General features: G+C 34.9%; 1 protein-coding gene across 1 annotated transcript in view; it reads right to left on the bottom strand.

The window, feature by feature from the left end:
* Positions 1-26,695, bottom strand: part of syne1a (spectrin repeat containing, nuclear envelope 1a) — a 238,807-nt gene that overhangs the window by 110,028 nt on the left and 102,084 nt on the right. The window contains exons 43-57 of the mRNA XM_087298227.2: positions 26,426-26,592; positions 24,920-25,073; positions 24,197-24,822; positions 22,360-22,539; positions 19,746-19,896; positions 19,506-19,670; positions 17,327-17,509; positions 17,142-17,243; positions 13,836-14,039; positions 13,463-13,670; positions 12,032-12,144; positions 11,589-11,794; positions 6,237-6,398; positions 5,794-6,067; positions 1,933-2,105 (exon numbers count right to left, since the gene is read on the bottom strand). Coding sequence (XP_087154353.1) covers positions 1,933-2,105; positions 5,794-6,067; positions 6,237-6,398; positions 11,589-11,794; positions 12,032-12,144; positions 13,463-13,670; positions 13,836-14,039; positions 17,142-17,243; positions 17,327-17,509; positions 19,506-19,670; positions 19,746-19,896; positions 22,360-22,539; positions 24,197-24,822; positions 24,920-25,073; positions 26,426-26,592 — 3,068 coding nt within the window. The remainder of the gene's footprint in view (positions 1-1,932; positions 2,106-5,793; positions 6,068-6,236; positions 6,399-11,588; positions 11,795-12,031; positions 12,145-13,462; positions 13,671-13,835; positions 14,040-17,141; positions 17,244-17,326; positions 17,510-19,505; positions 19,671-19,745; positions 19,897-22,359; positions 22,540-24,196; positions 24,823-24,919; positions 25,074-26,425; positions 26,593-26,695) is intronic.

Raw genomic sequence — 26,695 nt, 5'->3', positions numbered from 1 at the left:
ATTGTACACATCTGTCAATACTTTGTTAGTTCACAATGAGCCTCAGTGACAGCCTGTAGTCTCTGCTGTCAACCAGGTTTATGCAAACCTGAACTTGAATAATTTCCCAGCACTGCAGCAGTCCTCTGGTTGGTGTATAAAATGTCACAGTTTACTTTCTTTGCTATCTATGACTTTAATTAAATGAAATAGAGTGTCACGTATCCATTAGTAAAAGTATATATGGATTGTTTATATTTTACATTTTTGGATGGATGGATGGATAGATGGATGGGTGGCTGGATAATGGATGGATGGTTGGATGGATGGATGGATGGATGGATAGATGGTTGGTTGGATGGATGGATGATTAGATAGATGATGGATGGATGGATGGATGGATGGATGGATGGTTGGTTGGTTGGATGGATAGATAGATGATTGAATAGATGGATGGATGGATGGATGAATGGTTGGTTGGATGGATGGTTGAATAGATGGATGGATGGATGGATGAATGGTTGGTTGGTTGGATGGATGGATGGATGGATGGATGATTCGATAGATGATGGATGGATGGATGGATGGTTGGTTGGATGGATGGTTGAATAGATGGATGGATGGATGGATGGATGGATGGATGGAGGGATGGTTGGTTGGTTGGATGGATGGATGGTTGGTTGGATGGATGGTTGAATAGATGGATAGATGGATGGATGGATGGATGGATGGTTGGTTGGATGGTTGAATAGATGGATGGATGGATGGATGGATGGATGGATGGATGGATGGATGGATGGATGGATGGAGGGATGGTTGGTTGGATGGATGGATGGATGGATGGATGGTTGGATGGATGGTTGGATAGATGGATGGATGGATGGATGAATGAATGGATGGATGGATGGATGGATGGTTGGTTGGTTGGATGGATGGATGGTTGGATAGATGGATGGATGGATGGATGGAAGGATGGATGGATGGATGGAGGGTTGGTTGGATGGATGGATGGATGGATGGATGGATGGTTGGTTGGTTGGATGGATTGATTGATGGATGGATGGGTGTTGGGATGGATGGAAGGTTCGATGGATGGATGGATGGATGGATGGATGGATGGATGGACGGACGGACGGACGGACAGACAGACAGACAGACAGACAGACAGACAGACAGACAGACAGACAGACAGACAGACAGACAGACAGACAGACAGACAGACAGACAGACAGACAGACAGACAGACAGACAGACAGACAGATAGATAGATAGATAGATAGATAGATAGATAGATAGATAGATAGATAGATAGATAGATAGATAGATAGATTTTCAATGTATGACTTATTATGTCAGATTGGCTTTTTAAAAAAATGCTTGTACAACTTAAACAGTTAAATTACCAAAATATTAAACCACAATAAAGGTAAATTTGTTTTTATTTCCAGAATACATTTTAGTTGCTTGTGAATAAGCAGGAAATCTTTTCTTTGTGCTTTTGTTTGTTTTTTAAAAAATAAGAGAATTAGCAAATTACATATCATTCATTTTACTGGATTTTACAAAAGGTCCCAACATTTTTGGAATTGATGCTGTAGAGTAATAGATGGACTGATGGATAGATGAACAGATACATAGATAGATAACATCATTAACATTCCAAAATTACACACTTGATGTTAATTGAAACTGATAGAGCAGGATAATAACTTGGTTACCATAGTGATAATGACTTTAATTGCCACCTGCAGTCAAGCACACTTATCAATTTAAAAACAGCCCACTATGCTCCCACTCTTATCACTCCTGACCCAAAATACCTTAATGGGGCTGGTAATTACTATTGATGTTTCCCTGGTTCTGGATCATTTTCATTCCCTAACAATTGACCTAAACTTTTTAAACGCAGGCTATTTAGTGAGTTAAGCTACACAAGTCAAGTAAACAAGTCACCTGTGACAACTCATAGCTCCCAAAAGCAGTGCAGCCCATGCGTCTTCAGCTTCCTGAAGCTTTGAACAGATAACTCCTCGCTCCACTTCTCCATTGGTCTTGATGACCAGCTCTGCTTTCCCGGCCGCCATGTTGAGCTTTACCTCGCCCTCTCCCTTCATAAGCAGGATATCCTGGATGAGAGGAAACAAACACAAGTTACAGCTACTGGACACAGATACAGTACAGACCGATTCTAAAAATATTCCTTCCCCTTAAACAGTTCTGGGAAATGTCAGTTGAGTGTTAAATGTAAACTATAATCTAATGGATGAACAGGTGAAGATCATCAAATACAAAGAGGAAAAGGAGTAGCAGAAAAGTAGAGATTTAATTTAACATTAAAATAGAGAATAACAATAAAATCAGGCCTGTCAATGTTAATGTTAACTTAAGCAATTCATTTAAAATGTATTAAAAAGAATTGAAACTTGTACAAGCACCTTGATAGCAAAGTTATGCCTGTCCTAAAACACCCCAGCTGAATTTGATTATAAACAGAAGGCATTTTAGGGCGATAAAAAGGTATGACAAACAATTAACATGTTCAGAGCTAAATAGATGGAAGCATTTATTTGAATATCATTTATTAGAGTGCTGCTGTTTAGTCCTATTAACCTGATTTTGGTTTTCTGTATGCAATCTGTATTTTTAACCACTAAACACCAAATGCATTAAAACAATCAGCCCTAACAAAGTCATTTAAATTACTGAGTGAATTATTAATTAGCCGTTTAACATTAAAATACAAGCTCTGTCATTTTCTGAGATTGCTTCTAAAGATCTCCAGCCCTAAATCATCCCACTGTGTATAAAACCGGCTAAACATTATGGCCCGGTGATTAGGGCTGCACAATATATTAATTCAGCATCAATATAGCAATGTGATCATTCACAATAGTCACAGAGCAAGTATTTGCAATGTTGAGTCTGGGTTATAATTCATCATTGTTTTTTGAGGCCTGTGACTGTGTGATGGTTGTAAAAGCATTCAGGCGTAGGAAAACGTACTGTTTGTACTTTGAAAAAGTTATAACGATTCATTTTATGAAAATGATTATAAAACGAAGACTATACAGTATTATTTTACATTTGATTATTTAATTACTGTATGGGTGAATAAATAATGACTCTTCTGAAAGCAATAAAATGCTGTTTATTTAATTAGCATATTTTTATTGACTATCTATGCTTGTAGATTGTTTATTATACAAATATCATGCTCAATAATATAAATATTATGCTTATTATACAAGACTTATTGTGCTCTAGCCCTATACAATAAACTTAATTACTGAATTATATTTTATGCACTCCCAATCTTTCCAATCAATCTAAAATTATAGACTCTTTACAAACATTTATTCAAATCATCAAGAAATTGTACAATATTCCGCAATATACTGTATGTTGCAGAATAGATGCAATGTGTAATTTTTCCAGTATCATGCAGCCCTACCGTTAATTCACAAACTATGTTTTCATGAACAGTTAAGTGAACCAATATTTTACTAGTATGTTTTTGATGGATGAGCACTGTTATCTAGGTAAAATTACTGAAGTGATTTAAAGGAGTCTGTTATTACTGACACTCATCCAAATTGTGTAGGTCAGGGTTGTCCAAACTCAGTCCTGGAGGGCCGGTCTCCTGCATATTTTAGTTACAGCCCCAATTAGACACGTGAGTCAGCTAATCAAGCTCTTTCTAGAACTATTCTAAACATTCAGGCAGGTGTGTTGAAGGAAGTTGGAGCTAAACGATGCAGGACACTGGCCTTCCAGAAGCGAGTACTGGACACCCCTGGTGTAAGTGTTTAAGGCTCTATTTTGACGGTCCATGCGCAGAGCGCAAAGCGGTGGGCGCAAACGCTTTCAGGGCATGTCAGAATGCATTTTTGCTCATTTAAGGACGGAAAAATCCACTTTGTGCTGTGGCGGATGGTCTAAAAGGGTTGAGCTTATTTTCTTAATGAGTTATAGGTGTGTTTTGAGAATAAATCAATCAGAGTCTTCTCCCATTCCCTTTAAGAGCCTTGCGTCGCGCCATAAGCGCATTTGCTATTTACATGACGTAAAGTAAGTGTAAGTGGAAAAACTAAGCATTTCACTAGCAAACAGTTAACAGTTAACAGTTAAAGACAACTGTTAAACAGAGCATCTACCGTGTGAGAATGAGAGATAAATGATCTACTATCATTTTTGCTCTTGTGGATAGGGAACCTTTACGCACAGACATCAATTAGTCTATAAATAATTAATTTTGTTTGTTAAGCGCAAATATTTGTTTCAAAACTATTTCTAAATTCAGTTCTAATTTCCAGCAAAAGAATAAATGAACAATAATAACAAAGTGTGCTCAAAAACCTGAGTTATATCCTAAAACACATGCTGTGCCCCATATGATCTAAAACCTGCAGGTGGGCAAATCTAAGCTTGTTTTTAATAAAACAAATATAAATATGGATATTATAAATAATATTGCTAATAATGATAACATTATACAAAAACAAATTGTTATGAATGAACTGAAAAAGCCTCCCGAGATGAAGAAGGCATAAAGGCAGTGTTTTTTATATTTATGTAGGCTAGAAAATAATATGTTTTGTAATATTTTAATTCTGTATATTTATAAATATATATATTCTTATTATATCCTATACATATCCTTAATAATTAAATATTTTCATATGTAAAGATATTAGCGTATTGCTCTCCTGTGTGTATTAAGCAGTGTGTAAGCGAGGCGCAACTCTGCACTGGAGTTTAGACCGGGTTTGTTTTGGTCTAATGAAAAATCAATTTTAGTTTCTCAAAATAGCAACGCGCCACCACTGGGCCTCAGAAACCCTTCCTTTTTAGACCAGAACGCCTATGGGCACACATATGAGCGCAAATGCATTTGCTATTTAAACAGCGTAGCGCAACGCCTCAAAACAATTCTTGCGCCAAGCAGAAACTAGCAAAAGACTATTGCGCCACGCCTTGCGCCACATTGCGCAGGATGTATGATAGGGCCCTTAGTGTGCATATTTATTTTTCATATGGATTATGAGGTGTGCTCTAGGAATCTTCATTCATTCATTCATTTTTTTGTCAGCTTAGTCCCTTTATTAATTCGGGATCGTCACAGCGGAATCTACAAAATCCTTTTTTTTTTTTTTTTTTTGAAAACAACCTATATTTATTTCAGCTATTTCAGTTTTTGTTTATTGACAACCTTAAATTAAACACATATAATGATAAATAAAATAATACATACATGATTAAATAAAAAACATTATATTTTATGATGAAGAATTGACATCTAGTTCCCAGTACTGGGTTGCAGCTGGGAGGGCATCTGCTGTGTAAAACATATGCTGGATAAGTCGGCAGTTCTCTTCGCTGTAGCAACCCCTGATGAATAAAGGGACTAAGCCAAAGAAAAACTAATGAATGTATTGATATCTACTCTGCACTTGGAATGAACCAGATATCTTAAAAAAAACATTGGACAATATCACAAGATTTGGGGCCCTTTCTTATGTCACTTCACGGGGAATTCTTTTCCTCAAAGAAATGTATTGTAACTAAAAAGTTGTTTTGATTATTACTACTACTACATTGTATACTTGCAAAACTTTGTTTTAATTTTTGTTTTAGTATGGTTATGCATATCAGAAAAGAATCCTGGAACTTGTAACTAGAATTACTGTTGTTCTATTCAATACGCAAATAAAACATCAAATTTGTATCCAAATGAATTTCCGTTGTCTGACATTCAAATATAAAAGAGATAAAAAAAAAAATCACTAAATGTGCAGATATTCCTAGTTGTTGTACCTGAGCTTGCTCAAGTTTCTCCTCCACCTCCTTTTTATTCCCCTCTGTGCTCTCCAGTTTCTCTAACTTTATCTCCACATCCTTCAACCAGGTTTCCACTGCTCTTAGCGCCTCCTCAAAAGCCTGGTAGTCCTGCAGGCTGCGGAGTCGAGTCCTAGCCTCCTGCAGCAGAGCTTCATGGTTCAAGAGCATCTCTTCTGCGGCACTATTCTCTGCCCTTGTTTCTCTCTCTCTGACGGTGACAGAGGACTGACACAGACGTTCAAGAGAAGCCCTATGGCAGAAAACATACAGCCAATTTTCAGTACATTTAATCGTAACAGAAGATGGCTAAACACTGAAAAATAAATATTCTCAAACACACAAATAAAACATGAATACTTATTCTTAGATACTGTTACGGTACTAGTTCATAAACATGCAGACAGACTGTCCATATGTACCTCCTCATCAGCAGCTCTCGATGGATTTCCTCCACTCTTGTCAGCTCCTCTGAGCAGTCGGGGGCTGCAGGCTCACTCCCACCCCACAGAGGAGCATCTGTCTTCAGTCTCACCTCCAGCTGTTGCAGCCAATCGCTCAACTCCACCACCCGCGCTTCATACCTTAATATAAGAAAACACACTTGATTTGATTTTAAATACCTTAAAGACATGATTTTTAATTTCATTGTGTGCGCTTATTCATTCATTCATTTTCTTTTTTACTTAGACCCGATCAGGGGTCGCCACAGCGGAATGACTCCCAACTTATCCAGCATTTGTTTTACGCAGCAGATGCCCTTCCAGTTGCAACCCATCACTAGGAAATACCCATACACTCTCATTCACACACATACACTACAGACAATTTAGCTTACCCAATTCACCTATAGCGCATGTGTTGGACTTGTGGGGGACACCGGAGCACCCGGAGCAAAGCCACATGAACACAGGGAACATGCAACATGCACGAACATGCAAACTCCACACAGAATTGCCAACTGAACCAGCCGTGGCTCAAATCAGTGATCTTCTTGCTGTAGGGCGACAGCACTACCCCCTGCGCCACCAAGCCACCTTGTAAGTTTATATTATTTATACTTTTAAGTATAATTATGTTTGTCTTTTTTCACTGTAATATTTACATAAAATATATTAATTAAGATTAAAGAAAATATCTTAATGTCTGATGGAGTGGATATTTTTTAAAAAATTATATTTTTATGTTACTATTGTACAAGCTTAATAAATACACTTTTCAGTGAGGTATAGTTTATTAGGATAGGACAATATTTGAAAGAGAGTGAAAAATTCTGGAATCTGAGGGTAAAAAAAATCTAAATATTGAAAAAAGGTCCATTAGTTAATGTATTTACTAACATGAACAAACTATTAATACATTTGTTTTGCTACTTATTTATCTTTGTTTACGTTTGGTAATGCTATTTAAGTTAAATGACATTAGTTCACGTTAACTTGCAGTACATTGACTATTATTAGCATGTACAACTTTGGATTTTAATAATACATTTGTCACAATCACCAGCGATCTAAACTTCAGAAATCACTGGAGAACATTCACATTTACACAGACTACAATCCTGTCTCAATAAAAAAACTATACTGTAAGTATTTTCATGCAACACACACACACACACACACACACACACACACACACCTGCCCCAAGTCTCCATTGATTACACTCACACAGCTGATGCTGCTCAAGTACTGATTACACACGCACATACATATGTATATGTATATATATATATATATATATATATATATATACATATATATGTATATATATATGGTTCACTTTTAGACACCCATTGCTGAGTCCTGTTGAACTGTAAACATTACGAGGCATTTTCCTCGCCTTCCATATTTAAACCTTGCTTTGTTTTGTTTGTTTTATGTTGTCTGCCGCCTGCCTTTTTGACAATCTGTGACTCTGGATTGCCTGTTTACGTCTGTTTGCTACTGTGTTAACTGTTGCTTGCCTGACCATCTTTTTAGTAAACCTGCGTTTGGATCTGCACTTCCTTTGTCAGCATCCACTTCACATTACAGCATTAGTTATTGTTGAACTATGCTTAATAAATGATTTACAAGATTATTCATACTTAGTAAACACAAAAGTGTTACTGACATGTTTAAAATGGTCTAAACGTACTCAGGGCTTCACGGTGGCCCAGTGAGCATCACAATCGCTTCACAGCAAGACGGTCGCTGGTTCGAGCCCCGGCTGGGTCAGTTGGAAATTCTGTGTGGAGTTTGCATGTACTCCCCGTGTTCACGTGGGTTTCCTCCGGGTGCTCCGAAACAGTCCAAAGACATGCGCTATTGGTGAATTAGATAAGAAAAAAATTGTCCGTAGTGTTTGTGTGTGAATGAGTGTATGGATGTTTCCCAGTGATGGGTTGCAGCTTGAAGAACATCCGCTGCATTAAACATAAGCTGGATAAGTTGGAGGTTCATTCCGCTGTGACAACCTCAGTATAATAAACCATAAATTGTGCTTTGATATATTTGCAGGGGGAGATTGACAAAAACAATTCCAATAGAGTATGATATTTACTTAATATTTTAATGATTTAAGGCATAAATGTTAAATCGATAATTTTGACTTATAAAATGTACTGTTATCTAATCCCAAAAATATATTTGTGCAACATTAGACATTTTTTTGTGGTTTTGTGGTCCAAGGTACTATTTAAGGTGTGCAGATTTTCATAGATAAAAGTCCACAATATATGGAACGAGTTACCATCTCCCAGAAAAAAAAGATCTATTTCTAAACGGCCTAAATCTATGTGGGTTTGTAAGAAATTAGCTTAATGCCAGCCTTCAGTCTTCATTGGCTGTCCATGAATAACGCCTGCTTTATCCCTTAAGCACTGTAGTTGCATTTGTGGACTGTAAGAATTTTGTTTGTGTTGTCAATATGACAGGAAGATAGCTTCCTGCAATATGAAACCACTAGATATGCATTTCAGATAAACAAGTTTTGAATTACCTCTGCAAAACAAAACGTTCCTCTACTTTTTTTTGACTTACAAGAGAGTTTACAAAATGATGTGTTCTGTGAAAGTTTAAAGAATTTTCACATTTCAAGAAGTACTGTTTCTTTTAACATACCTTTTAATGTGCATTCTTGTTTTTATTTTGCTGTAACTATAGTAAATTGGGTCACACTTTATTTTGATGGCCAGTTTGTTGAATTTAGGTTACATTACAACTAATTCTCATTAGATTACAAGTAGACTGTAAGGTTGGGGTTAGGATTGGGGTTAGGGTTAGTGTAGGTTGACATGTGCTTGCAAAGTTTCTTATGGTCAGTTAAATGTCTGTTAAAGGAGCAGTATCAACAGATATTAAGCAGACAGTCTACTAATACTCACATAGACCATCAAAATAAAGTGTTACTGTAAATTGTTTTTCCATCAGACTTAATCTCATCTGTGCACTCTATTATGACAAAGGATGGCACAGCTCTTCATTAACTGCATCTTAATCGATATGGAAATGTGATTGGATGGTAATTTTGTTTTTTAAAATATACTACATGGCTGCCATTCATTGGGCTATTTTTGTGTGACAGAAGACTACGTCTGTTACTGCTAATGCTAAGCAATAAAGAATTCTAGGCAAAGTGAAATACAGAATTTAAAACATTTAAAACAAATCAAAAAATGATTTGAAGGATGGAAATGATATGTTTGATACTCATTTATGCCAATGTGATAAATAAGTGAACACAGGGGGATTTAAAATTATTGCTATGCTTTGATCAGAGCAGATGCTCCAATATCTTGCCAGTTGCACAGGTGGCAGACACTCCGAACATAAAAAAAGATTATTTATTAAGAAAGACCACAGGTGTTTTTTCCCTTCGTTTGTAAAGTATTTATTTAAAAAGAAGATTTCTTTCTTGGTTTAATAATTTTGGAAGATTTCCCTTGGTCCTCAATTTATTTCACTTTTTCCATCCTGTACAGTAAATCTTCCATAATAATATCACTTGTCTAACAGAAGGCAGATTTGAAATTACATCAGCCTCTGGGAAGTTGCATCATTTCAATTGGACAACAGCACACACAAGAGCAAGTAATATAAATGGTTTTGATGAGCTATGTGCTTTGTCTTTTTGTAGAATGGTCCATCCGGTTTAAGCCAGTACATTTACAGAAATCAGAAAATATTTCAAAACAGAAATATCAAACTCCACAATTTTTAAAAGTGCATTAGAAAATTCTAATTTGAACTCTAAAGGTGCAGACATCAGTGCTCCGCATTGCTCTTTGTGAGTTTTCTCAGACCAAAGATAGCAGCACAGGATATGACAAAATATAACAAATGATACTGAAACAATGCGAGCAAAATCTATTGTGCTGACCAGCACAAAACTGCTTTACAATCTGATCATTTATTGATATCAATGTATAGTGAAACTGATTATTGTTGATCTTCAGATTCACATTGTTGCCAAGTCACAAATTTCAGCTCACACAGTCAATTTTGAAATAGATGACTTCCTATTGGCTGGTGCCAAATCTCACTAAATATGATATGAAATTTGCTTCCATTAACAAAACAAGTCGTAAAATATAGCTTTTTTCAGAAATTCACTTAATTGTTATATATTTTTTACATTACTTACATCTCAATTAAATGTATCTAGATTTAATTATGCAATGATATATGCGATTTGAAGTAAGTTCTTTTTTTATAAAAATATAAAGTATAATAAAGGAAAATGTCTCATTAAATTTTACAAATAACTTTTGTGAGAGTAAAATGTCAAGATGTATGTTTCATTATTCAGTGTAACAGATATGTTAAACATTCAAAAATAAAACAACAAACTTATTTTATGCTAAGTTCAACTTCTCTATCTATATACAAATAAGTCATCATAGTGAATTTCATTATATTTTAAATTAATTTTATTTATATATTAAATAAAAATTTCTTGGGAACAAACAAATGGGTTAAACCTAGTAGTTTTAAAGATAATGAAAAACAACAAGTCTTTTTTTAAATGAATTATAATTTTAGATCTGCATTATGATATGTTATTATGTCTTTATTTAAAAAATACATATTATGAAATGCTTATTGTTCTAAATCTGCATGAAGATCAATTTTAATATATAAATTATTGATATACTTCTACTTCTTTTTTAAAATATATTCATTATGTGTTTTTGTCCTGTCTCTGTAACTCTGTTGCACTGTAAAAGCTCTGACAAGAATAAAATTCCTTGTACTGTAAGTGTGAACATACCTAGCAATAAAGCTTTTATGACATATTAGTGGGAGTCATCTGTAATTCATGGCAAATGTAGTCATCATTTTTAATACTATATACTTTACTACATTTGCACTGTTTAATGTGCAAATATTACTAATATGAATTAATAATGAACAATACTTATATGGCATTTATTAATCACAGTTCAACATTTACAATTAAAATCCAAATCTTGCTTGCTAATATTAGTTAATACATCATGAATTAACAAATTCACAATGAACAACTTTATTTTCATTGTCTAGCATCAACAAAGATCAATAAATTCTGTAATAATTGTATTGTTGATTGTTTGTTCACGTTACTAATTACATTAACTAACATTAACTAGTACAACCCTATCCAAACTTTGAAGGGAAAAACAATAATGACATGACAAGAAAATGTACCCAAGCTATAGTGAATATAACCGTTTTGAAAAATGACAATGTTTAATTACTAAATCAAATTTCTTATCTCCTTGTATTTCCTAATTTTCCTAGACCACACTACTTACGCATTTATCAGACTGGCACTTTCTTCCAGGGACTGTAAGCGCTGTCTGCACTCCAAAACAAACATATCCAAAGCATTCTGACAGGAGTCCAGCTGCTCCTGTACACCTCCCGTCCCACCTTTACTGAGATGCAACAAGAGTCTCTCTCCATCCACACAAACACAGGCCAAACGCTCCTCGCCCTCTGCCACCTCCTCCAACACAGTCTAAAAATGAGCAGATAAAGAAATTACATTACACCAGGGACAGAATAAACCACAGCAATTAATAACGCTAAATGGCTCTTAATCCCATATTTAAAATCCAGAATAATCCCTTATTAGATGGAGGTCTGAAATGGTTTTTCATTGTTTGACTGCTGATTAGCAGCCAGCAGTCGCTGTAGATTGGTTTGCTCTGCTACAGGGCTTTATTTAGTAATATGTTGTGCGTTATGACTCTACCTTGAGCTTTTCTTGCTTGGAAAAAATAGCAACAGCATCTCCTGTTTGTTCAAAGCAGACTTCAGCTTCAGCCCTCAACTCTGAGAGCCAGCCGTGAAAAGCATGTGCTTTCTCTAGTGAAATGAAAAAAGAGAGACAGAGAGAAAGATGGTTCATATGAGGAAATATACTGTATGTGTATCTGCCATGTATATGAGGCCAGATGGACTGTGTAGGTGTGTATGGATGACGGAGCGGTGCTCTGTTGTTTTAGTAACCAGACTCCGCTAATTCCAGCGGGAGCCAAAATCTGAGGCACAGCTGTGCCACACAGGCAGGCATGTTTTTAAGGAATCATTTCCAACAAGCATTAATAAATAAAATATCTGATATCAAATATTCATAAGGCATTTTAATAGTAAGAGGCTTTAAAAGCCCACCTATATTCTAAGTCTACTTATATAACTGACAATAAAAGAAAGATAAAAAAATATGAAATTTTCATTTATGACAGGATCCTTTAGAGAAACTTATTAGTTCCACAAAAAAATTAAGCCGCACAATTCCTTTCAGTATTGATATTAATAGTAATTTAAAAAATGATTAATTATTATAATATTATATAATTAAAAAATATTATTATTAATAAATTATTTTTTAATGAAAATAAAAAGTTGTTTTAAATGTACATGTATAGTTACATAATTGTTTATCCATTTATAATTTAAAAAGAAATGTAAAAAAAGTATGTAAAAAAATTAAAAATTTGTATTAAATTAAAATAAAAAAATTATTAATTAAATTGTTTTAATTTTTAATTAACGGATGCCAAATTAACTAAGTTTTTAGCATTGAAACTAATTTGACAAACTTTCGAATTATTGTAACCATTAACATTTAGCATAGCAAAACTGTGAACATTCAGACTCCAGAAGATTAAAAATGAAATGCACTTTTTTTTTTTTTTTTTTTACATTTTAAGGACAAAATTATTAGCCCCTTTAAGCTAAATATTTTTCAATAGTCTACAGAACAAATCATTGTTATACAATAACTTTTATTGTATTACTTTACATTGTATAACTTTTATAGTAACTTTTAAAAAAATAACTTTTTTATACAATAAAAATAGGCAGGTTAGCCTAATTACCCTAACCTGCCTAGTTCACCTAATTAACCTAGTTAAACCTTTAAATGTCACTTTAAGCACAATAGAACTGTCTTGAATAATATCTAGTAAAATAGTATTTACCATCATCATAGCAAAAATAAAATAATTCACTTAATAGAAATGAGTTACTAAAACTATTATGATTAGAAATGTGTTGAAAAAATCTTCTCTCCGTTTAACAGAAATTAAGGGAAAAAATAAACAGGGGGCTTATAATTTAGGGGGTTTAATAATTCTGACTTCAACTGTATATATTTATGTAATTATGTAAATTCACTCACCATTGAAGCGCTGCAGTAGAGCTTCCTGAAGTAAGCCCAGGATCTGGCTGCGGCGTTGTGTCACTTCCTCACTCCTCTTGACCAGGTTGGAGATGGCATCACCAATCAAAGTCAAGTGTTGAGTCGGGTACGTCCTACACAGAGCCCTGAGAGACTCACCTGCTAGATCCAGACTGACCTCTAGCTGCTTCTGTGACCTCTCCACCTCCTAAATATAAAACACAAGAATTGACATTTATATGCAGTAATATTTAATTGGTAAATTTCATGAAAATATTTGATAATGATTGTGCGTATCGGAATGCACTTTTGCTAGGCCTTCTCTGCAGAGTCCTGCCTCTAGATGTACATCATATTCAGTAAGTTTACTAACCTTGATCTTAGCAAAATTCTCTGGGTCAGAGGATGTTGAAAACTCTGCCAGCGAGTCCTCCGAGGTCTTCAGCTTCTCTGAAATCTGGGAAATGAGGTCTTGAAGCTGCTGCCTCTGGGAGCTGAAGTCTTCACACATGCCTCTGGTCTGTTCATACACCTCTGCTGCATGGGAAATCTGCTTCCTCAGATCTGCAGCCATCACCTCAAAACAGCAAAAGCACAAGCTAGGTTTATCAATGGCATTACTTCCAGGGGGGTTTAGTCTCTTTACATACTAGATGATGAAATGTCACTTAGTACAATGAATGAGATATTAAGCTTAAAAAGTTTTTGTATTCTACTGTAAATTGCAAAAATTATATGGAGAACAAGTATTTTTTAGGCATGAAAATGACAGCCACCCTACGTGTATTTTAAATGTACAGTATCAATATAATCAAGAAGATCTCAATAGGAATGTGTATTTAGGTGCATTTAAGTTAGAGGTGTAAACCTACACTGGTCTCACAGTTTAGTTTGGTTTTGATTGTCATGCCATCGTATCATGGTGCTTTGAAGATGCTTTCCATAAACAATTTTATATTTTCTTCACAGCAGCAATTCTTGTAAAATTAAAATGTAGAAATATATCTCCATACTATTTGTAATAGAATTCTGTCCTTTAATACACACAGTCAGATATATGAACTGTACCTTTAAACAACACACAAGCGTTTATACCAAATAAACAAATGAATATAAATATCCCGCTTGCTTTCTGATCCTTGTCAAGTTCTTTCCTTTAATTGGTCACACGCTCAACAGAAAGGGCTGCGATTGCCTGTTACATGCTGGCGCTCTTCACAGATGAGTGACACTGATAAACGACAGCAGTGATCACAGCTGATCCATGATAGACACGGTGGAGAAGACTGTGCAGACACGCGCTCATGTTTGTATCCAGAAGTATTACTGTAACAGCCGAGAGAAGAGGAAAAGTGGACCACAGTGAAAGAGAGAGAAATGGATTTTACTTTCATTCTCTCAATCGCAGTGAAATAGGGGCTTCTGCTGTAAGTGTCAGTGAAAGACTGTCCAGCAAACACACACGCAGTGAAATTGTGCACATCTTCTGCATTTTTAAGTAGTTGGAGTGTTGTAAATACACGCGCTCGCCTCCCTCGCCATAGTAAGCTATGGCGACATATCGCATATGAGATAAATGACGTCAGTACATAATAACCGGTTATGATTATTTCTGAACCAGTACTAAATTGTCTGCATCACGGTACACAGAAGAAAAAATTAATTTTGACACCCATAATTTAAGTGCATAATAAGGTTTGTTTAACTGTATATTTTGTTACATTAAAGTGTATTGTAACTAGTATGTTTGTATTGAGGAAACAAACACATGAAGACTCCTGAATAGAAGTGGTTAATGCACATTTATGCAGTGTGTCATATCACTCAGCTCTTTCTGTAATTTCCCTCAACTTAAAGGATGCCAGTAAGTCTGAAAACTATGTATATGCAGAGGTGGATACTTTTTCATGCTTTTATATACATTAAAACCACAAAATACAACTTTAAATACATCTCTGCCAGTCCATTTTGTTGACCATGATTATAATTTAGCCGATATCTCATCCACAATACAACTCAGGAGAAAAATTCCATGTTATCTAATATAATTTTATTCATTCACTCCTAGCTAAAATAAACCTTGAGCTTCAGTTGATAAAGACATTTAAAAAGAAACCTACTCAATTTGTTCAAATAATATTATACCATACTAAAATATGGGTATTTTGCACATTACACTGTCTCCCTCTCTTACTTTCTTTCTCTTTCTCTTTCTCTTTCTCTCTCACTCTCACTCTAACTCTCTCTCTCTCTCTCTCTCTCAAATTCAAATTAGATTTATTGGCATGACTTGTACAGTATTGCCAAAGCAATTATACAATACATACAAAGAAAACAAGAATGAATCTGTAAAATAATAAGTAAACAGGTACATTTATTATAAACAAAGTAAATAAATATGAGTAAATAACATTTATAATAAAAATAGATGGTAACAAATAAAAATAACACTAATTATAAAATAAATAAAAATACAAAATAAAATAATAATACAAAAATAAAAAGACAATGGTTATCATAATAATAATTATAACAGTATAAGAAATGCTCTTGCTTTAGGTTTTTCCATTGAACGACAGTCTGAGTTTGTTGCATGCTGACACATATTGCTGCTATTGTGATCATTGTAGATTTTTTACCTAAAATAAATTGTATTTTTTTTAGAATTTGAAAAAAAAAATCTCTCTCTATCTGTGTAAGCAGGCATTGAAATTAAAGCTGTAGTGTCAGAGCAGAGCAGTAATATTCATGACCAATCCAAATATGGTCAAAATGAGCTTTCATTAGGGGTAATTCCTATGGTTACAAATTAGCATATAAAACTGTTTCTTTTACACTTACCCAAGCCACATACCCACTATTTAGATATTAGAGAACAATTTAACATATTGAATTAATGCACCCTATGACACCTTTAAAATTACTCATCTTGGCCTCTGAGCTTCTACTGATCAATCCTCTTGTATGCATTAAAAGTGCTGAATGGCTCACAAATAGGACTGTACAGAACAAAGTTTGTGCAGCTGTGAGGGCATTTGCCACACAAAAAAAAAGCCAGAGTAATTGATGGATCATTCCACTGTGGCGACAGATAAATCAAGGACTAGGCTGAAGGATAGTGAGTGAGTGAGTGTAATGTATTTAGTAATGTAATGCTGTAAGGGCTAATGGATGGAATTTGGCCAGGACACTGGGGATACACCCTTACTCTTTATGAGACGTGTCCAGGGATTTTTAATGACCACAGAGAGTCAGGACCTCGGTTTAATGGCACTCACAAACAGTATAGTGTCCCCTTCACTATAGTGGAGCATTAGGACTCACACAGACCGCAAGTTGAGCTCCCCCTGCTTGCTTCAATAACACCACTTCCATTTCCATGTGGTCTTCCATCCAGGTACTGACTAGGCTCAGCCCAGCTTAACTTCAGTGAATATTCAGTCTTGGGCTGCAGAGTGATATGGCGGTGGTATAGAACAGTAGTTCTATATAGTGATATATTGAGTGAGAACAGTTCAGTTTTAATTTGTCTATAAAACTCTATTTTCTAAATAAAATGTCCCAAAATGCATACAGCTTTCAAAGTATCGCAGAACAAGCACATGTAAACAAATCAATATTGTAAAAAAGGTCAAACTTTTTAATTCTGGTGGTGAAAAGGTAATGTAATGCCAGTTACCTGCAGTTCAGTGTGTGTGTGCTGGGTTTTCAGCAGCTCCTGCAGCTCTGTCATCTTCGCCTGCAAGATCTTCAGCTCATCCTCCTTATTATCCAGCTCCAGCTGTACAAACACAGAAATGGTTGTTAATTTGAATGTTTTCTAAATTTACAGGGTTACTCTCGTCTCAGTTAAACGACTGTCACCTTGAAGTCTGAGAGACGCTCCTGCATGTCCAGACTGGAGAGTAGGCCGACAGATCCTTCACTGAGCTCACTGACAGACACCGCAGTCCAGCACTCAATCTCATTCGCCATTTTATTAATGTCATTCCACAGCTCCAGAGAGTGAGTGTATAGACTGATGTCTGCGTCCATCTTCTCAGAGATCTGTATGATAAAGAGACACTGGCTGTAAGTGAATCGTATATAATATGGTGTAAATAATAAGAAGACTGCAGTAGAAGATTAGACGCACTCACTCACTCACTCACTCACTCACTCACTCACTCACTCACTCACTCACTCAGTCATTTACTAAGCTATAAAGATTTATTATAAATTTATACTTGTATAGATTAAAACGCATTTAAAAAATTATGTATCAAATAATCAAACCAATACATAAAATAATTTTAATGTTTGTTTCTTTTATCAGATTTAACTCAATAGTTTGTTTTCATATGATATATACACATATACACAGACACATACAGTTGAAGTCAGAATTATAAGTCAGAATTAATAACTCATTTCTAATAATTGGCTTATTTTATCTCTGCCATGATGACAGTCAATAATATTTGACTACATATTTTTCAAGACACTTCTATACAGCTTAAAGTGACATTTAAAGGCTTAACTAGGTTAATTAGGTTAACAAGGCAGGTTAGGGTAATTAGGCAAGTTATTGTATAATGATGGTTTGTTCTGTAGACTATCGAAAAAATACAGATTAAATAGGCTAATAATTTTGACCTTAAAATTTTTTTTAGAAATTAATAACTGCTTTTATTCAAGCTGAAATAAAGCAAATTAGACTTTCTCCAGAAGAAAAAATATTATCAGACATGCTGTAAAATTTTATTTGCTCTGCTAAATATCATTTGAAAAATATTTAAAACAAAAAATTCAAAGATGATTTAATAATTTTGATTTCAACTGTACATATACATATTTTCGCTGCTCAGCATATATTAGTACACCCCTTGCATCTTTTTAAATGAATGTTTTTAAAATAATGCTTTACAATAAAAACCTTTATATTATTAGCCCACATCTGCAGTAAAATCAGTAAATAAATATAAAAAAAAAAAATCAAGAAAAACAAAATATATATAAAATTGTAAAAAAAATTGCAGTATTTCACATTAACCTAAATGTATTATCTTTCTAATTTTAATGGTGTTTAGTGACAAAAAATGTTATTTTAATAAACATATCTATTTAATAAATTTATAAATTAATAAAAAAAATTAAAATACACCAAAATATATTGCCTATGTTCACTGAGAAATTGATAAAAATTTTCATTTTCAAAATGGGGTGTAATCAATCATGATATACACATTTACTTTTTCTTTGTTTGTTACATTTCATTTATGCTCCCTGGATTTATCTAAATTGGTTTTGTCACCCTGCAAGTATAACAAACATTTCACATAAATAAATACCAAAAAAAAAATATATAAATAAATAGAAAAACATTTATGCAATGAAAAAGTACATTCTGTTTATTCCCTTCATTGATTCATGCATGGGTAGCACAGTCAAAACAAAAAATCGGGTTGCGGCTGGAAGGGCATCTGCTGCATAAAACATGTGCAAGATAAGTTGGCGGTTCATTCCGCTGTGGTGGCCCCTGATTAATAAAGAGTCTAAGCCCAATAGAAAATGAATAAATGAATAATTCATGCATTTAGTTTGTTTGTTGGCTTGTTTTCATCACCCCTCCTTGAATTTATCTGAATGTTTTTCTCACAGTGTATGCATCTTAAAAAATATCTAAACAAATAAACAACAACAATATGAGGATTACTGTGTGCATTCATGTAAAAACAAAGTACATCACTATAGTAAAAGAGTAATACTTTAATCCCATAATAAAAAAGTTATTAAAAATGATTGTAGCTCATTTCCATAGCAAACTGATTGACATTCATGGATAAACCCCAGTGTCATTATCATCTAGTCATTTGTACGAGCAATCATTCTTTATAAACAATTCATGTGTTCAAATGAGCATATTTACATGCTTGACAATAGGAAATGCCTCCACTGATTACATCCCTGCCTCAATTCATTTCATGAAGTGCAGAGAACTAAACTGAGCATGCCAAACAACTGATGCACATGACGTCTAATCAAAAGCACTAAATGCACTCACATCCAGCCACTGATCAACAATGGCATCCATCTCCGCGCTGACATTTTCGCTCTGAATGCTCTCCTCCGGAAGCTTCTTCAGCACATCAGTGAGGCATCTGCCCGAACCAATGAGCTTATTCAGGTCCTCCTTAGTGGCCGCCAACTCAGGCCTCACCGCTTCCAGCTGAGCAAACAGAGATAACATTATTACCTGTTTGCTGTAATAATCTAAATCTGCTGTTTAATAAGTGGCACTAACCCGTGACAGAGCTCTCTGGATGTCATCAGGGTTGTGTGGGTCCGACTGGGACACAGTGATGGCATGAGCTCTCTCTACCACCGAAATGATTCTGGTCTTCAGGGTCTGGTAGTCCCTACAGAGCTCCAGTAGGTTTGCGCAGAGGTCATGGCTGTATTGAAACAAACAGGCAGCAGAGTCTCAGATATTAGGCGCAAAGGCTGCAGATCTTAATAAACAAATCTCATCTATTGCCCATCAAGATTATTATAGTTTGTATTTTTTTTAAGTTAGTTTTAATAGTATTTACTATTAATACTATTATGACAATATTTTTAATAGTCATTTAAAATCAATTTTAGTATAGTTTTAGTTTGTTTCATTAATGGTTTCATTAGTTTCAAAATGATTAACGTGCAGCATCACCCGCACATTAAAATGAGATGAATTACTTAAAGAATACATTATTTTATGTCTACTTAATTCTGCATAATATTCAACCACATCTGCTCCTCCTGACTTTTCTCTGATGAAGAATTAGGCAGAGGAAATATACTGTATGGGTAATGACATCCATCTTATTAATGTCTCTTGAAATTCTTGATTCTGATTGGCTGGAAAGTGTGCAATAAAATCATTTAATAGAAAGTAACAATAAAAAAGTTTGCATGAGTTTTGATGACAAAATAAATGTGTTTCTGCCAAACATTAATATTAACCATAGCAACTCAGTGACAGCGGACAGAGCTTTGCTTCCTCCATGTAATCTGGAGAATGCTGATGTGGACTATACAGCGGAGCCAATGTTGATGAACCAACTCACAAATACACTTAAAATATTTGCAAAGAGGTAGCCAACACATGTTATAAGAGCTATTAGATTTGACCATGCCGTTTACATGCACACAAACAACTCCCTCTTTCTATCTCTGTGTCTGTGACTGATTCGGCGCAGGACTAAAAGATGTAACATGTCATAACTGAGAAAAAATGTGGTCAAATACTGAGCTGCAAAGAAAAAAAAAATGTTTTAAGTTGTCTTTAACCTATGCCAACATGCTGGCGCAGTATGTAGTGCTGTCGCCTCACAGCAAGAAGGTCGCTGATTCGAGCCTCGGCTGGGTCAGTTGGCATTTCTCTGTGGAGTTTGCATGTTCTCCCAGCATTTGCGTGCTTCAGTTTCCCCCACCAAAGACATGCGGTACAGGTGAATTGGGTAAGCTAAATCATCCGTATTGTATGAGTGTAAATAAGTGTGTATGGATGTTTCCCAGAAATGGGTTGCAGGTAGAAGGGCATCGCTGGATTAATAAAGGGACTGAATGAATGAATGAATGAATGTCTTTAACCTAGCGAATGACCATGGAATAAGCAGGATAGTTATGACAGATTGCCATGATGTTAAAGGGCATCTATAATCCCCATTTTACAAGATGTAAAACTAGTCTTAGATGTCCTTAGAGTGTGTATACAAACAAAAAATACCCCATAATATTTTAAAGTATAACTGTATAACTCCTTGAAGCTGTCTCTTTTAGTATTTGATCCTAAATTTGCTGTTTTAATGACTGTTGATTTAAATTCAAATGAAATTGTGCTCCTAGCTCTCTTTTTAAAAGAGCTATAAATGCCTATGTGTCAGCATAGTGGTAGATTCAAAAATAAGACTAGTGTCCAAGTCAAATGAGGGAGAGATCGTCACTAATGAGTGGGGTCTTCCCCATCTGATGAGTCTTACAATGCGAGACTGTCAATCAAAGTGTTTCTGAAGACTGTTTTTATGATGTGTGATTAAAAATTTAAATAAATACATTTTTAACGTTACAAGCTGGTTTCATTTATAGACAGTTCCCATGCAACTGTGATTAAACTATACCTGCCAACACTCCAGTTTTTCCAGTGAGTCTCCCGTATTTCAGACCAATCACCTGCCACCCTCCCGCTTTATTAGTTCTCCTGGATCGCCGACTTTGGTATATTATCTGATCACAGTGGCTGCCCGAAACCCGGCGCATAGAACAGTTACGTAGCTGTGTTAATCAGACACCTCAACCCAAACATCCCCCCAACCTAATTTAAATATTTTAACATGGCAATCCATTATTTATCTTACTTAATGCTATGAGTAATTAAGAGAGTTATGTTAAAAATCTCTTGTTTTTATGATGGAATTTAAGGCACCATTTCAGAGAAAAAAGTGTGCAATAACTGCCGTTTTAGGTTATAATTGCATACCCTGTTTAGATAAAATCGACTCTGAAAAACTTGAAACTACAAAGTAAGGGAAAAGTCAATAGCATCAATAGAGCTGAGCAAACACACTGCAGTCTTGGCAATAGCTCAAAACACTCTCCCCTTTCTTCAGTTTCTTTAATCCAAAGCATAATCTATTTAGAGGTTCACCCACGTATCCATCAAACGACGCACACACAATACACCATTTTTAAACATGGCAACAGTCGCAGCCCGTCAAAACATCCATCCATCAACCCACTGGCCCAGTCCAGCCTCTTCCTCCCATAAGTCGTCCATATCAGGTTAAATTTGACAAATCATCTATCTACCCAAACACACTGGGTTTCTGTGAAAGCTTAAAGTGGAATAGAAGACTTGGATATAGTAGTAATAGACTCACTCCTCTGCAACAATCCTCCTAATCCTTTCCCAAGCGGACTGGACCAGGGTTACATCCCGCTGGGCCTCCTCTGCCAGCTCAGGGTCTCTGAGGGCCAGCTGCGTTCCTCTTTCTCTCAGCCACAGCTGGCTGTGCTGTAGGGCCTCCAGTTCTTCCTCCAACTGCTTTAGCAACCATAACCTGACAAACACAGCAAAAAACAAGCTATCAAATTACATTTAAGACTTTTCAAAGACACTAAGGTAAATGTAATTAATAATTTGAAGGGAAAGCAATATGAGGAATTTATAAGAAAAACACCATGAGTTGTAATAGCAACACTTTTGAGTTTAAAATATAATTCTAGACTTTATTACTTCCTAATTAAATTTAAAACCAAACAAACTTATGGTTTTAAAAACTTTAAATGGTTTGAATAATTCCCAAATATTCAGCAATTGAAGTAATTTTTCATCTACCCTCTGATTATAATGTATCAAAAGAACTGAATTTCATCTTCATTATGTTTGACTTGTTTTCCAGTGCAAACATCAAAAGTTTATTACATCAAGACATGGTTAACTAAGATGCAAAATTGGATAACAAAGTCTTGTTTTCTTTAAAAATATAAATATTAACTTTATTAAAATTGAGTTCAGGATTTAATAAAGTACCTGCCAGTGTGCTAAAAATGAATGCAATTCAAACAAAAAAATTATTTTCATACCCACTGACACATTTTTTCTAGCTCTCAGTTTAGTTTAATTTCTCAAAAAAACTCAAAAATATTTCTTCATTAAATGTATCTTATCTTAAGTGACAGTTCAACAAAAATAATATTTACTCACCCTTGACTTGTTCTAAACTCTCTTGAGTATTTTAGTTATCTTGATCACAAAATGAGATAATTTGAAGAATGTTGGAAACCTGCAACTCATGACTTCCATGGTATTTGTTGGATTGGATGTCAGTGGTTACCGGTTTCCAACATTTTTCAAATTATCCTTGTTATGTTCAATAAGAGAAAGAAACTCAAACTGGTTTGGAACAAGACAAGAGTATTTTTGGGTAAACTATCCTAATAATCTCATTAGAAATACACTGTAAACCCCAATGTTGTCTTTTCTTAAATAATTAAATAAAGTAGACTGAACATAACTTAAAATTTAGCAGTTTGGTCATATCGCTTAGACATATGAGTTAATTTAACTAATGTACCATGTAAATGCATAAACCTAAAATTTCAAGTGTAGTGAGCTCAAAATCATAATTAATCTTTTGAAAAAAAAAAAGATAATTTTCACAAATGCAGTCTTGATTGTAAAATTCTAATATGTGCAACCTTTTAAGTGCAAGGTCTTTTTTTAAATCAGAAAACAATTGGCTTCAGGTATAATTATTCATCATAATGTGAATAAATGGCTACTTATTTTTGTTTAAAATGTATTTAAATATTTTTCTTAGTATATTATTTTTTAGTTTATTATTATTATTATTACACACACATGCATATATATAAAAAAAATAATATTTTACTTAAAACTTAGTAATAAGTTTGGTAAACTGAACAATTTAAGTATAGTCTACAAAACCGGCAAGAAAAATAAATATATGCAAGTTTTGGGAGACTCCATTACTCACGAGTTTACTCAATTAATTTAGTTCAGTCAACTTATTAGGGTTTTCAGTGTATATTTGTTTTGGAAAACCAAAATACTAAGCAATGTACTATTTTTTCCAGTTCTATCATTTGTACGCTTGTATTTATGCAATTAAAACTGTTTACTTGTGCTCAAACACATCAAACAGACGTCAATACCGACTACAAGCTACATCACACAAACACCAGTCCCTGTACCTCTGCTGAAAGGCTTGAGAGTTGGTCTCTGTTGGCCACGATATATTGGCTCTGTCCTCCAGCTTTGCCAGACTCTCGATCAGCAGCTCCTTGCGTCCCCTAAAGGAGCTCCACATGGAGGCCAGTGCCTCTGCCTCACTCTGCTTAGTCCCGATGCTCCTCTGAAGAACCTGAACACTCATGGCCACATCATCCACCAGGCCTCTGCAAGATACTCTCTCCTCCTCTGACCCCTGTAAATGAAAGTGGGCCTTGTTGAGGATTATATCCAAGCTAATGGCCTGCACCTCCAAAGACGCTAACTCTTCAGCTAGTTCAGCCAGTTCTTGATTGATATCCCTGACTTTGGAGTCATCCCAACTTCCTCTTTCTTGAACTGCTTGCTGAATTGTTTGTAGGGAGTCTTTGGCTTTGTTATAAGACTCATAGAAGTCTTTCAGTTTGAGAAGAGCTTGATCTCGATGCTCTACTAAACTCTGAGCTTCATTGAAGAGTTGAATGCAGTCCTCCTTTCTGGTCTGGAGATGCTGCAGGTCTTTGGGGGCTAACGATGGGCTAAGAGCATCCAAATGAGGCTGTAAGGCTTCCAGTGATCTCCCCTGGGTCTGAAGGGATGTCTTGTCCTCCTTTAAATCATTGGAAAAAATTGTATTAGATATATTTAGATTAATTTTAATGAAAGGATGATTAGATTGGATGACATGTTAGATAGAGATCATGTACCTTGGTTTTGGAGTCAGCAGACTGTAGATCAGAGATGCTGACTTTGCAGGTGGTTTGAATGTGCCGGAGGAAGTTCTCACTCCACTGAGTCAGAGCAAGAGACACCTCACTGAACTGTTCCAGCTGAGCAAGATGGGACTGAAGTTCCTGAATTCTGCAAATGCACATTTAATTGGATAGTTACCCCAAAATAAACAACAATCTCCTCACTATTTACTCACACTCAAATATTTCTAAACTCTTTTTTTTTTTTGTTGTTGTTGAACACAATGGAAGATATTCTGAAGCATGTATGTAAACGAAACTATGGCAAAAATACAAAAGAAATGTTCACTTTCCTTCAAGATATCTTTCTTTGTGTTCTGATGACAGGATTTGTATTTTTTAGCCATTCCTTTGAAGATGTACACGTACCATTAGGTTGAAAATACAATTCAATTGTAATTCATAATTCAATAGACAAATGTTAATTGAAACATAGAACTTCAGTTAATTCAGCTAGAATCCTTTTTTTTGTTTTACATCAAGAGTACAGAAATGTGGGTGTTGTGTGGTTTATTAAATTTGTAGGATCTTATCAAATAATTCTTATTTTATAAAATATTTATTAAGTAATGATGTATTTCATATTATGACATTTTTAATCAGATAACTCAAATTTTTATTTTAAATATTAAATATGTGGGCGAAGCAGTGGCGCAGTAGGTAGTGCTGTCGCCTCACAGCAAGAAGGCCGCTGGGTCGTTGGTTTAAGACACGCCTCAGTTGGCGTTTCTTAGTGGAGTTTGCATGTTCTCCCTGCGTTCGCGTAGGTTTTCACTGGGTGCTCCGGTTTCCCCTACAGTCCAAAAATATGCAGTACAGGTGAATTGGGTAGGCTAAATTGTCCGTAGTGTATAAGTGTGTGTGTGAATGTGTGTGTGGATGTTTCCCAGAGATCAGTTGCGGCTGGAAGGGCATCCGTTGCGTAAAAATTTGCTGGATAAGTTGGCGGTTCATTTCGCTGTGGCGACCCCGGATTAATAAAGGGACTAAGCCGACAACATAATTAATGAATGAATATTTAATATGTAAAATAAATGTAATTTTAATAATAAAAGAAATTGTTTTATTAATATTTTTAAATATACATAATGATTTTATTTATAATATAAATAAAATAAAATATAATTATAGATAAAAAAAATTTTATATAGTAATTATATTTCATCACATCATTTAGTCTTATCAATTTTTAATATACTTAAAACAAATGTTGTAAAATATGCTGTGCTGTTTAATATTTTTGTGGAAATTATGAGACTTTTTCATCTTCAAAAAAACAACATTTATTAGTAATAGAAAAATTTGTGTGAAAAAATTTAGTGACCACAAAGTTACTTTTTTATAAACCATGAATTATTACTTGCTAATGTTAAGCAGAATAAAGGTATGAATCTGAAATGCAGATCCTGAATGCATACAATTTGTGTATATAAAAGATTTCATCTAACAAATTGTTCTTACCTGAGTGGTATATTGGTACTGAGGGAACACCACCTCTCCTCCAGGTTACAGTGAAGATCTCTAAGCTCTGCGGTTCTTTCTTCTGTGGCTGAAGAGTACAGAGACTCTGCCCGTGTCTCTAAACTTTCCAACAAAGACTCCTGAGAGGGAACTTCTGACTGCATGTCCTAGTACATATATGAAAAAAAAACAATAGGCGAGTTTCTGGAACAAGCAACTAAGGATGTTGAAAATCCTCAACATACTGTATTCTTTAGATTTGACACTCAC

The sequence above is a fragment of the Danio rerio genome, chromosome 20, assembly GCF_052040795.2.
Source record: "Danio rerio strain M-AB ecotype USA chromosome 20, GRCz13ab, whole genome shotgun sequence".
In the NCBI taxonomy this organism is placed as follows: Eukaryota; Metazoa; Chordata; class Actinopteri; order Cypriniformes; family Danionidae; genus Danio; species Danio rerio.
This window is presented reverse-complemented; position numbering and strand designations above follow the sequence as displayed.